Source organism: Electrophorus electricus, chromosome 7 (genome assembly GCF_013358815.1).
Source record: "Electrophorus electricus isolate fEleEle1 chromosome 7, fEleEle1.pri, whole genome shotgun sequence".
In the NCBI taxonomy this organism is placed as follows: domain Eukaryota; kingdom Metazoa; phylum Chordata; class Actinopteri; order Gymnotiformes; family Gymnotidae; genus Electrophorus; species Electrophorus electricus.
The window spans coordinates 17,634,266-17,647,604 of NC_049541.1; the positions used below are offsets into that span (position 1 = coordinate 17,634,266).

General features: G+C 40.7%; 1 protein-coding gene across 2 annotated transcripts; it reads right to left on the minus strand.

Moving 5' to 3' along the window:
* Window positions 1–62: 62 nt before the first annotated feature.
* On the minus strand, window positions 63–10,063 carry podxl (podocalyxin-like). Of its 2 annotated transcripts, none has more exons than XM_027020253.2 (9): window positions 9,650–10,063; window positions 5,006–5,575; window positions 4,419–4,727; window positions 4,091–4,194; window positions 3,943–3,969; window positions 2,262–2,379; window positions 2,105–2,148; window positions 1,895–2,017; window positions 63–1,457 (listed from the first exon to the last, which is right to left on the minus strand). In XM_027020253.2, the coding sequence occupies exons 1-9, from the start codon at window positions 9,690–9,692 to the stop codon at window positions 1,257–1,259; spliced, it is 1,539 nt and encodes a 512-aa protein (XP_026876054.2). In that variant the 5' UTR covers window positions 9,693–10,063; the 3' UTR covers window positions 63–1,256. The 2 variants fall into 2 exon arrangements, with proteins under 2 accessions (XP_026876054.2, XP_026876055.2); XM_027020254.2 differs by lacking the exon at window positions 63–1,457 and adding an exon at window positions 1,465–1,631.
* Between the last annotated feature and the right edge of the window lie 3,276 nt (window positions 10,064–13,339).

The window sequence follows — 13,339 nt, forward strand, 5'->3', positions numbered from 1 at the left end:
TTCTAAGTAAAACCCAATGTCTTCATTTTTTTTCCTTATTTTTACACAACTTGCAGAGGGTAGACATTTGTGAAACATTTATTTTATATAGACATTTGATTCCTTGGCAAAAGAAGTGAAATAATCAAAAATATATCAACAGTAGTGGCTTCCAGTGTATCAGACCCCTGTTGCTTGCCTTCACCGGCAAACTAAGTTTAATATAACACATGAAATATTTACAAAATACTTGTATCTGTAAAAATGAAAGGACGCAGAAGAAGATTCCTAAAAACCACATTCCTGGAGCATGCCAGGAGTGTACTAAAAGCTGTTGTCTCTAAACAACATTGGGCAGTTTAAATATTTCAATAAAAGCTTGTGGGGAAAAAAAAACTCAGTTGCAACCACCATCGAAATGGCTGTATACTGTTCAAACAAGTTAAAAATAACAGCTTATATACAAAACAAAGCACCCTCTGGTCAAGACCCTGTCAGAACATTTGTCAAAAATTAGATAATTTAATGTTGTGTGCTGTTCTGTTGTGAAGTGCTTTGCAATTGTAAAGTTATGACTGTGACTTATGTCGCAGCTGTCACCATGACTGAATTAGGTTTGCAGTTGCAAATGCCAGGATGATCAATATTTATCCATAGGTCTCAGTCTAGCGTGAATATAGTCAATCCAGATGTGGTAATGACAAGACACAAAATAGGTGCTGTACAGTCTTCTCAAGGAGTACAAGTAACAAGGTGAATTGAAACCCATTTTTGTGGGTTTATGAATACATGTGCATGTGCCTTAAAATCTAGCCTTATGGTGATTCAGTTAGGACTGTACTCTAAAATACCAGGATAATCGGTATATATCCATAGGTCTAGTTCTATTTTTTTTAACTTAGAAGCAGTATATGTTCCTTTCAAGCATTAGAAGTCAACAGTAAGGTGAAATTAACTGTTTCAGAGCATGAAACATGCCTTAAAATCTTTGAAACAATGTTGAAAAAATCTCAGATGTTGAGAGTTCTTTAAAGAGATAAGAGTCCAACATATTAGTGTTATGCCAACTGGACAGTCCCTTTAAATTTAGTCCTTTTAAAAGATTTCCCACTATGGGGTTTTCACCCAGCATTTAAATATGTTTTGTAATTGTGAATAATACTTTCCAATTACTGCTTGGCTTATTGGCAGTCTTTATAGCAGTCTGTGTCATCTCTGCATTCTGATTGGTCCTGGATGATGTCCTGGTAGCTGTCAATAGGCTGGGATAACATCCTTTATAGGTGAGTGTCCTCCTCATCAGGTAGGTCCTCTTTGACCAGGTTGTCCAAGGGCACCATCCAGCTGTCGTTAAACTCGCCGTTCAGTGGCAATTTCTTCTCTTGCATCTCCGGCTGCACCTCCATCACCTCCAGAGTAGGATTGTCGTGGTAACCATTCTCCACCGTCTGCAGCTCTTCAGTTAGGTGTTGCTGTAGCTAGAAGTGGTGGTTGTGGTTGGTGAATGGGACATTGTGACATCACCATAACATTGTTTTGCTCTTGCTAATGTCCTTCTGGGGTTGCTGTTATGTTACTAACATGATCCAGATAGTTTAATTTGCTATTGCTTTTTAATAGCTGGACTTTGATTTGGTGGTTTCACTTATCAACTGCAAGATAAGGCAACATTTTTGTTTTCAGCACCAAGAGAAAATTAAAAAATGAGTGATTTAGACAGCACAGATTTCTAGCACTGCTGTTCAAATCAGAGCTTCTGATTCTGAAGAAATAGGTATTAAAAATACTATAATTTTCATATTCCTTTATTTTAATGTCTTGTTAAAACGTGTGTGAGTGGGTGTTATTTTTCGATACCAGCAACATATGGTATCAGAGCCTTTGCTGAGTAAGAGGATGAACATGCATTTGCTACCTGGTTCTTCCTGTAGGACCTGCGGTGGCAGGTACAGTACACAGCAAAAGCAAGAAGAATGGCCACCAGGCCACCACATGAGGCCAGGATGATGATCAGAGTGGGGATTTCCTTATGCCCTTCCTACAAGCAAGAGAGGGCCGTTCAGACAGGACTGAATCATATTACACCAATTGTATATGATATTCATGCTAATGTAACGTGCCTTACCCTTTTCATGTTTTCATAGATTTCTTGTACCAATGATGGATCAACTAGTCAGTGAAGACAAGAGGACCAGACAGTGAATCAGCAGTAGACGTATTTATGCAAAGGCTGTATTGGATGGAAATGAGGGATCGGGGAAAAAAAGTGTCTCAGCCCTTACCTTTTGCTGTCACGGAGGTGAAATTGTGTTGACCATTTTGTTCAGTTCCTTGCAGAGTGCACGAAATTACTGCAAAATCTTTAAAGTGCTCCATGCAAACTTTGAAAAGAATGTCTGACTGTGAAGGGAAAAAGGGCATGAAAAGCTCCAAGGACGTATTCTAATTTTTTTTCCTATATCCCACAGTAAGCATTTCCTTTAATAAAGGCAGAACCAGACTAAAGACCAACAGTCTCCTTGGATTCACATGATATCATAACAATAACATTTCAGTATATGGACATTTGATGTATGTGCAGACTACTATATGTACTGAATGAGATTTTTTTTTAAAGAGTATGGAATTTAAAACCTTCAGAGGAACCAAATTTCAGTAGCTATTATAGTCACGTTAGTATAGTTTTGTAAGATCTGCTCTTAGTCCTGATCAGTATAGCAATTGCTCTATTTCAACTTAGAAGCTTTAGGTTGTGTTTCAGACTCCATCTTTGCTATATCTATTTTCTTGGAGCTGTCGGAGCTACACAGTACAGAGATTAATGGGAGAGTGGTTTGGTGGTAGCAAACCACATGTCTTTATCTATGTAAAAAGACATATGGTAAAAGGATAATGGATTGTCATCACATTGGAAATGGTCACATTGGAAACTGCAAGAAATATTATCTGGCTCAAATGAAAAGTTGTTTAGAATGTTCAGGAGACTTTTTTTTAGGTGGAATGGTACAATAGCTGTCCTGCTAAAACCAAAATGTCCCCTAAAAGTTAACTTCTAAAAGTCTTTAGTCCTAAACTTTACACCCTAAAATATTTCAGGAAAAAAAATGTACCCAGGAATGCAGGTTCATTCAGGAAGCTCCTCTACAAGGAAACAATCCTCCCTGCCAGACAATTACTTTGCAAGTGCACACAGCATAGAAGGGTAGGCTAAGAGTGCATGGTTTTGGAGACAGGGGCTTTGAAAAAAAGGTTGGAATAGAGTGTGTGGTGTTGAAGGGAGGTGTGGACTCCTTTGTTTTGCAGCTTAGTCTGATGGAAGTTAAAACAGCGAATACTGCAGGTTTACGCCTTGGACCTACCTTGGACCTACACTCACTGGCCATTTGTACATACACCTTAAAAAGTCTTAGAGATGCATGATTACAGACTATAGCCATTTTTTTTTTTACCATACTCTATTTGTTAGCCATACTCTGTTCCTGGTAGCAGCCAGGTTCTCAGCCGAGAAACACTGCTGATCGAGTATTGTTTGGGTGAGAGGCCATTCTTAGCACAGAAGTTATAGAGGCATAGTAGTGGAGATCAATCAGGCACTGTAGTGTTCCTGGGGTTTTTACATGTGTCATTGCCATTGCTGGGTTGATTGTGGTCTATCACCCAAAATAATACAGCCATAAGCAGTTTTAATGAAAATGAACATTGAGCTGACATATGGTGGATGGCAACCGATGGGCTATAGTCCCTAACTGCACAACTACAAGATATTTCTAATAAATAGTTGTTTCTCATGAAGTTGGTGGAAGGTGTAAACTATTTGACAGGGTAAAGAAAAGTCAAATAAGTGCATTTTTATGCAACAAGCTTTTTAACAACTAGCACTGGTGTCATACATGTATTTGATTTATGGTTAATACTGTTGCAGATCTAGTTTACAGAGAAAATGTTTAATGCAAGTAACCTCACCTGATTCTGATCTTGATTTCCTGGATGCTGCACAAAAAAACATGGCAGCACTGAGTTAATACTCATTAAGAATATTATGGTCATTATGAGAACACTGAATGATGATCAGTATGAAGACATTATAAGAAAAATTTACAAATGTACTTACTGGATATGTCTGAATGAATTCTTTTATGCTGAGATTGTATGTTCTTTGTTGGGACACTGTAAATGCAGTTGTTGAAGAATGACATGGGAAGGGTACTCTTGATTCTAAAATAAATAAATAAATAAATTGTTGATTTTTTTTAATTTTCACCCACCTAGTAAAACTAAGCATATTTCAACAGTATCTTCTGGCTGAAAAGTATGTACATGAAGTTAATTAGGACAGGCTGTATGCTGGATGAATTTACTGAAGCATTTATAAATGTCCTAATAATACATTATTATTTTTTATGAATATGCCTATTTGACCATAAAGAATAAAAAGGTACCTTTTTTTGTGAGGTCTGTGCTTTGGCTGGTTATTTTGGATGCTTCCAAAGTATGTGTAGTGGAACTCTCTTGATTAGTGCTCCCTGAAGTACTGGAACTGAATACATTATTATCAGTAGGGGTACTAATTGTGGATGTGCTTCTGTCAGGTGTGGCTGATAACTTCATGGTTGAGCTTTGACTAGTTGCATCCCTTGACATTGGAGGTAAAACTGCATGAAAAGAGGAAGTGGTAGAAGATGGCTCGCTAGTTTGTCCTTGGGATGACTGCTGCCGCACTGTTGAACTATTGGGGATTCCAGTAATACCTTGGAAAAGAAAACACATGGAATGCAGATCATCACAAGCAAGGCCATGAAGATTCCTGAATCATAGAACTGATGTTATTGCTCATAATGCTCTGATATGGACACTGTATTGAGTAATGGTTTTAATAGCTGTAGGCACCATGCTGTGTCTGGTTGTTATCAGAGTGCTGCTACTGTGGTCTGTATCTGGATCCATAGTAATGTAGACTTTGACTGCTTTGGTGACTGCTTTCAGAACTCTACACAGTAGTAGATGGTGCTGGATGGATTACTGTTACCTTCTTTCTTGTTTTTTGAGGTAGCTGTAGTAGCAGTGTTGATAGTGGTAGCAGCTCTGGTAGGGGTAGCAGCGGTTGTAGGGGTAGCAGCGGTTGTAGGGCTAGCAGCGGTTGTAGGGCTAGCAGCAGTGGTAGGGCTAGCAGCGGTGGTAGGGGTAGCAGCGGTTGTAGGGGTAGCAGTGGTGGCAGGGGTAGCAGTGGTGGCAGGGGTAGCAGTTGTAGCAGTGGTGGCAGGGGTAGCAGTTGTAGCAGTGGTGGCAGGGGTAGGAGTTGTAGCAGTGGTGGCAGGGGTAGCAGTTGTGGCAGTGGTGGCAGGGGTAGCAGTTGTGGGAGTGGTGGCAGGGGTTGCAGTTGTGGCAGTGGTGGCAGGGGTTGCAGTTGTGGCAGTGGTGGCAGGGGTAGCAGTTGTGGCAGTGGTGGCAGGGGTAGCAGTTGTGGCAGGGGTGGCAGGGTTAGAAGTAACAGGAGCTATTGTAGCAGAGGTGGTGCTGTGTGAATTTTCCTTGACAGCTGTAGAAGTTATGGTCATTGCCTGACTGTTTTCAGCATGTGTTAGCCTCAGGTGAAGACCTATACAAAACAGACCACAACAAGTTGGGAAAATAAATATAGGGTGTCAGTAATACACAGAGAACACATAGAGAACACATTTTCAACAATGTGTTACTGCTTGGCCCCTTGATTGGTGCTTAGAGCTTTATTTGCTTATTTTTCTTATTTCCTGAACTGAGAGGTCAGCAGCTACTCTAGTAATAGTTACCAGGGAAGGACAGCCCAGCCAATAAGCTAGGGAGTGAAACTCCCATATGTCACTCCTGTGACATATGCCTAAAAAATAGTGACTAATGTTATGGGACTGATGAGAATGTTTTTACACACACACAAAGATAACACCACAATTAGACACTTGAAAGTCACATGTCCCAGAGTTATCAAACATGGAACTTTTTGGAAAAACAATTACTATGGTTTAGAAATTGTGGCAGGATTGGTTATTCAGGCCATTAGTTAAAAAAACACCATGCAGACAGGGCATGAAGGAGGTTGTCATTTAGAGCAGTAGGTAAACTCTATTACCCAGACACATAAGCTCTAAACCCAAATGTCAAATTTCTGTTAAAAATGGACAATAAACTTTTAATGTTTAGTTCTGACTTTCACAGTCCTCACCTACTGATGGGTCAGCTCATCACAGCCTTTATCAGTGGAAGGCTGTGGTAGCCTCTGTTCTGCCACCTGCATCTTCTCAAACACACTCGTTGGACACCCTTGCTGTGGCTCAATTACTATCACCGCTGTGGCTCAATTACTATCACCCCATCCTCCCTGTAACTATGCTACAGGCTGCAGCACAGACACTCTCAGTGTTCCAAGGTTATCTTTCCCACCGATAAATGTTGGTCAGCGTAGTTCGACCTATCTGCTGACATCCCCCAGGGAGCAAAAAGCTAAAAGACAGGAAACAGATGGACTGACCATCCATTTATTTTCAATCTTAAATGTTCCACTGCTTCTTATAGATCAGCGACCTCCCACACGAAGGCTAGTGGAAAGGCTCTCTGTGTTGCTGTGGTCTCACTGCAACTTCTCATGCTTATTTTCGATGGAGCTTACTTTAACCATCTAACCATCTCCATTTCTCTCTCTCTCTCTCTCTCTCTCTCTCTCTCTCTCTCTCTCTCTCTCTCTCTCTCACTCTCACTCTATGGGCGGTCGTGGGCCTTCCTCCATGCTACTGACTTCTTATGTAACAGAATGGGTGTTTACCTTTTGATAGTGGCTTGCCTGTGAAATCATACTATTAGAATTTCTCCAACACTAAAGGGTAACTGTCTGCTTTTGACCTCTTGATAGACTGATGGATTTTAATAATATTTAACATTTACTTGCAGTGTTTATTAGACCATTTACCTTGTTTCCTATCTGGAAAACAGCTACTATAGTATAGTATAATTTACACTGACGAATTCTTTGATTTATTTATTTTCCAGTTTATACTATCAAGTAATGGCTTCACAGTTCTCTAATGCAGTGCTACAGTGTCACACACCTTCTGTGGGTCTGTATCTTTGTGTAATGTACGTGCAGTCTGGGAGAATGTCCCCTAGTGACGTAAATGTGGATCTTCTTTCTGAAGGCTCTCAGCCAGACTTGTTCAATGTGGTAGGTCTGTGCTCAAACAGCATGAGAATGACAGCTGGATACAGGAAGAAACCTGATGAATAGTTTGCCTGCCTTGTATTGCTTTTATCCACGTGTATGTGTGAATGTTTGCAGATCTCTCAAGTTGCATGCCATACAGCACAGCTGTCTGACAGTGACTGCTGTCTCCTTGCCTGGACAAGGACAGCCTCACTCAGAAACCCAGCCACCTCCAACTAATGCCACCCCTCCAGCACCTCCCACCCCCACCCGCACCTTACCCCACCCCACCCCCTGGCCCTTTCCAGTGAGGGTGTCCTATTCAGGGCTAATTGAGCTGGCCTGTAAGGCCCAGAGGAGGGGTTGGGGGTGGTCTTTTATGAGTTACGGTTTCCCTCCTCTGCTGAAGGGAGGAGAGAGGACTGTGAATGGAAAACCACTTGGAATGAATAATGAGATGGCAGGAGAAAGGGAGAAGGACTCAGAGGGTCATCGGGCATTTGTGTGTCTGACTTGAACACATTCCTCAACACACAGACACACACATGCACAAGCAGGCGTGAAACACTAAGCACCATCATTATAGTATGCTAATAAAACTCTCGAGCTGGGAGACACTTCATCTTCAGAGTAGCAGTGATAAATACAGTGTGATTTTTTTCACCCAGACTACAGACTCTGAATGCAAGTATGCATTCACAGAAGTGTTACAAACTAATTTCTTTTTATAGATATAATAAGCATCATTTGACCCATGACCATTCTGCATGCCACCCATGACTATTCTGCATGCCACATTGTGAACAGTAGTAACAGAGGAATTGTGTCGTAACCACGGTTATTATGGAAAAACTTATTTTTCTAAATCTCATGGACCAGACAGTTTTCCCTTTCCTGTTCTGCACCCATCACACCCATAAGCACTGCTCCTTATAATGAAAAATGATCACCATTTTACTGATATATCATCTAATTGCATCCTAGCTTAAGGAGAGTTGAAACCCAGATAGTGCCAGCCTCAGCAGTGATTAATAATGAGCCCAACAGAGGAGGAGAGGAGAGGAATTGAGCAATATGCAAGGTAAAGCCTCTTTTACCACACTCCCACATACACACTCCTCTTCTCTCTCCCCCCCACTCTCTAACATGTTAGGTTTTGGAGTTCATTCTTACCCCAGGCACTGCAGCAGCAGTTGCCATAGGAAGACCTGTGTTAAACTGCTGCCTTTTAACTCCACTAACCCCATATTCCCTGCTCTTTCTTCTCTCATAGTGAGACAGCTGTGACATTCAGACGAACGCCTGTGTAACTAATGCTATAGTGTTCAGTCCAGACATAGAGGAAGAAATGAGAGCAGAGCATGATACCACACCTTCGGTGGGAAAAAGGATGTTGACAGAGTGCTTTCCCATCTATTGTTCCCTGCTTTCTCAGTCTTATGGCAGTGTCCCACAGAGAGGCTTCCATTAGTTGCTGGACATTTATCTATCTATCTATCTATCTATCTATCTATCTATCTATCTATCTATCTATATATATATATATATATATATATATATATATATATATATATATATATATATATATATGACTGTGTGAATTGCGATATTAGGTTTAATCGGCATTTTGGCCTTTTATTGTTGGTATTTACGTATTCCCTGCAACCACTCAACTGTATTTCAGCTGCATAGAAACTCGGTGAACCATTAGATGACAAGATAGACAGAGCTACCCAAAAGACAGCTTTCTCATATTAATTACCTAGCTGTTGGGTGGCGTGCTTAGGCTAAGTGAAATAAGTCCGCATATTAACAGTCGTTGGTGGTTCAATTTGCACACTAAGGAAAACTAAGGAAACACGAAACCAGAGTAACTGCTTTCTCTGTCACTTCAGCCCACTTCTTCTGGGTTGCATAGGCAGGTGCAGCGCGCGTAATTAAAGAAAAACAGTGCTCCCTCGCAAGCTCTCCAAGCAGACTGCCTAATCAGTCTCTACAATTCAGTATAGCTGCTCAGAGAAGAGGCTTGAAATGGTGACAAAAAACCGCGTTTAGCGCTTCTCAGAATCGTTCCATAAAGCTGCAAATTTGTTCAAAGTGTTCATTTCAAAATATCCAGGCTTAGCACAACACGTTTAAATGAATATTAAGATCATCAAGGAAATCTGCCACTGTAAAGCATATTGTATGACAGCAGGTTATGACTTACTCCAAACATTGGGTCTAAACGGGTGCATTTGTATATGAAAAACGTTATTTTAGCGTTTGCTCTTTACGAATAAAATTATATTAACGATCACACTGTTACCTAATTAATTAACGCAACGTGGTTTGCAATTAAACTTTGCATTGAAACTATGAAAGACTTGGAATACTCTGCTCTCTGGCTGCCTGTGTTTTCTGTAAAGCGGTCCATTTAAAAAGATTATAAATGGAAAAACCCCCCTCTTTAATAGTATTTAATCGGACCAGCATAAATTCGGGAAATAAAAAAAGACTCACCTAACACAAAAAGAGTCCACAGGAGTCCCGTTTTCGTCCTCATATTGCTTCTTTTTTAAAACGTTTGTAAGGTCTCGGAATGTGTACGTCAGCCGACTGCGGCTCTCAAAAAACGCGACCAACGTTCTCTAATGCAGTGAGGCAAGACGCCACTTCGTTACGCCTATCTCCTTGAATTTAGATCAGAAGCAGTCTATGACCTAGCAGTAGTGATCTTTTCCTCCTGAAAGCCAAGAATGCTTTTGTTAGCGGTTTTCTCCTGCGTCTCAACCCCTCCCTGAGTCGGGGGATTTGGGGCAAAGTTTTTGCTGTGTTTCCTTGGCTGCGCGGTAGTAAGCCGAGGTCTTTGGCTCTCACTTCCCCGGCTATTCAAACGGAGACCGCCTGAGTGACTGAAGACGTGCTGTGATCTGTCCTAGGGAAAGTCTCTGGTTAGTCTGGACTTCGTTGTCCGTTTATGTACGTTAGGGGTACTCACACAAGCACGGCACTGCCCATGTCTAAAAGCTATCTCTGGTGCGCTAATTATACAGGGCTCTGCATAGACCCAAATGGAGGATATTTAAATGTACTATACCGACTAGAAATAATACATCAAAAATGATAATTTGCCATCTTATGTATGATGTATGGACCTTGTATAAGCGACCATAATGTGTTCTTGATTTAGGTCTATATTAGGTCCGATATTAGATAATCCTGAAGTGTAAATGCACATTTTTGTATCCCCCAGTTTCTGAGGCTCTAAGGCTTCCCGCATAGGCAATTTAAACTACACAGTGCATGGAAGGCTACTGTGAAAATGTCACCATATATAGAAAGTGATTTCAAAGACAACACAACTGCAAAATCTTCACGAAGCTCATTGTCACGGCAACCAGGCCACAACCCAGAGCACAGCTTCAAAAACTTTGGAAATGGACTTTAACAAGCCATGGAGTTTTGTTAAGGATAGCCCTATAGGTACCGATTCGATTTTATTTTTACAGGAAAAAAGCTCCCTTGGTGATATTTATCCAATTCGATTGTCTGAGTTATGACGCTGCCCATTTAATACATGCTATGCCTCGTGTTTGATATTAGGAGAGGACGGGAAATGTTAGTTTGTATGGCAGTGTGACGTGATAAACACATGGGTGTGGGTCTGTCTTCCTGGCTGCCTAACAGTGGCTTAAAATAGTCACAAATAGGCCAGTGGTCTTGGTCTGAAATTGGACAGGCTTTAATGCAATTGAATTAAAGTGTTCACATCTGATAATTATACTGGCTAGAGGGGCCACCAGAATAAGACTTATTCAGTTACTAAATGGGATCATTTTGAAAATTATTTTTGCATGAATTTGGTATTAGCTAGTGAATTTTAATTGTTTAAATATTGGACAATTATGGCTATTATGATGTCAGTAACTAATTATGTATGGCAATTTAGTTTATACTAATTGTTTTGGGGTTTTTTTGGACAGTGAAAGTGGCACTCTCACGGGGATTGAAAACCTTGTCTTTAGGTTTGCATTAGTTTGAGCACTTAAGGTGATGCTTATCTGTTACCCTGCAGGCATAAGGACTGGTGTATATTGATACAGCTATATTAAGGATGACGTCTGGTACTTTTTAGCTGTTCTTTCTGTCTGAGAGTCTACTTATTTGTGTGATTGTCAGACAGGGAGAGAAAGGTTGAGGGTGGACAATTGAATGTCTGTATCAGATCACCATAATATGTCCATGACTCCAGGAACATGTTACAGGAATGCAGCATTGATTTATTCCAAGAAGACTACAAATCCGCAAATTGCTCAAAATTTTTGACTACCATTACCCTGTAACTGTGAGGTAAAGCATTCCGCGCACGTGTGTGTGCGCGTGCGTGTGTGTGTGTTGTTAATAAGAGCTATAGCATGTTTCTATAGGTGGTTGCATAGAGGTGACGTTTCAGCTGCTAAGATTAGTTTATTTACATTGATGTCACTTTTATTAGATGCATTTAGTAGGTAGAAACTAGGCTATATCCCATCAGTAGTCATACACTAGTTATTTTTGCCACATTGTAGCTCTTCATCTGTGGTCACTTTCTGACCACAGGCAGGACATTTTTGAATAGTAAACTGCTCAGAAAATAGGAATGCCACTAATGAATAAATTGGGCTTACCTAACATAGTTACCAGTGGATGTAGGTACAAGGTAGGTACTTTGAATAAAGTGGAGAGCACTGTATTTGTGAAAAGGGAGCCAGCATTGATTGGTTGGTAATCTTGTGCCAAGCACCAGCAGGTCAGGGGCGAGCCCCCCCTCTGACGAGACATGCCTGAAGCTTCTTCAGTGCAATCTCTAAGAAACTCGTGTGTGTATACATCTCACGATGTAGCTTTCATTCCATGACTCAAATTCTGTTCTTCACTTGCACTTGTCAGTGGCGGCTTAAACCTCACTCTGCCCTTGCTAATTGAAGCTAACAGGGCGACTAGATCATTTGACTTCTGAAAAAGAGGCTGGCTGTCCTCGACAGTACTTTGAGTACAGAGTCTGTACTGGTGAAGTGTAGGAGCAGAGAACACACACAAGGTGAATTCTTGGGCCATAATGTCATGTTGTGAGGTAGTGTATGTTTATTTTAATCCCCTTTTTGGTTTATAATATGTGGACTGTATGTTAATGTGACTGACACCAGCATAAACAGATTCTTCCAGCATTGCCGTGTGGTGATTGTTCTCAGTTTAATGGGATAAACGGGATGATATAGTCCTTAAAAAACCTTTGTTGTGTATATAAAGTTTTGCACTTAAAGTGTGGAAGAGTGATGACACAATGACACTGCATCAGTTTATTAGAGGGAGACATAAACTAAACTCTGCCTTTTCCATGATGATATGCTGTATTAAAATATACTATTCATAAATGACAACTTTGGTGCTTTAATTGTTAATGTTGGCATGTATGTCTTTGTAGGTTTTTAAGACAGTCTCTTAAAAGAGAGTACTGGATGATTAGATTTGTGCTATCTGTGTGTGAGAGAGACCTTGTTCAGGAATGGAGCAACGAGAGAGTGAGTTGTAGGAGTTGACAGGACACAGAACACTCTGCACCTGGTTATCAGAAGCCTGGTACCATGCGGAGCCGACCCCTGTGGGGGGAAGCCTCTGTGTGTGCTACGTGGTTGCATGTGTGTGTCTGTGTGTGTGAATCCATGCTAAGTAACCCGTGTAGATTTTTGATCAAAGATAATGATGCTTCTTATTCATCTATCCTGCTGTGTTTCTTCCTTAAACTGCCCAGGGATTTTCAACATGTTGCAGACAACCCCTCAAAATGTGCATGAACCTCCCATTATGTTATGGTATTACATCATAGAGAATCTGTACAATAAGTGAAAGACTGAGATAGGAGCCAGAGGAAATTTTTCTAGAGCCTGTCTGACCTGAATGGTGCTTCAGAGTGTAAAATAAAAGTGTTCAACATGATAATCACTCTTTGGGTAAATGAATTTGAACACAAACTTTTATTATCTAACAATGGACAACCAAACTGAACTCTGCTCTTGCCATGGGGCAAGGTGTGAAGAACGTCAAATGTATATTCATAAAATTTGATTGGTGCAGTAGGAAGACTGAAGCAGTGAGGCTTAGCATTGCTTTACTGGATACCAGAAGCTATGGTTTAGTCCAGGTTTAAAACTAGCAAGAGAACCTGCATAA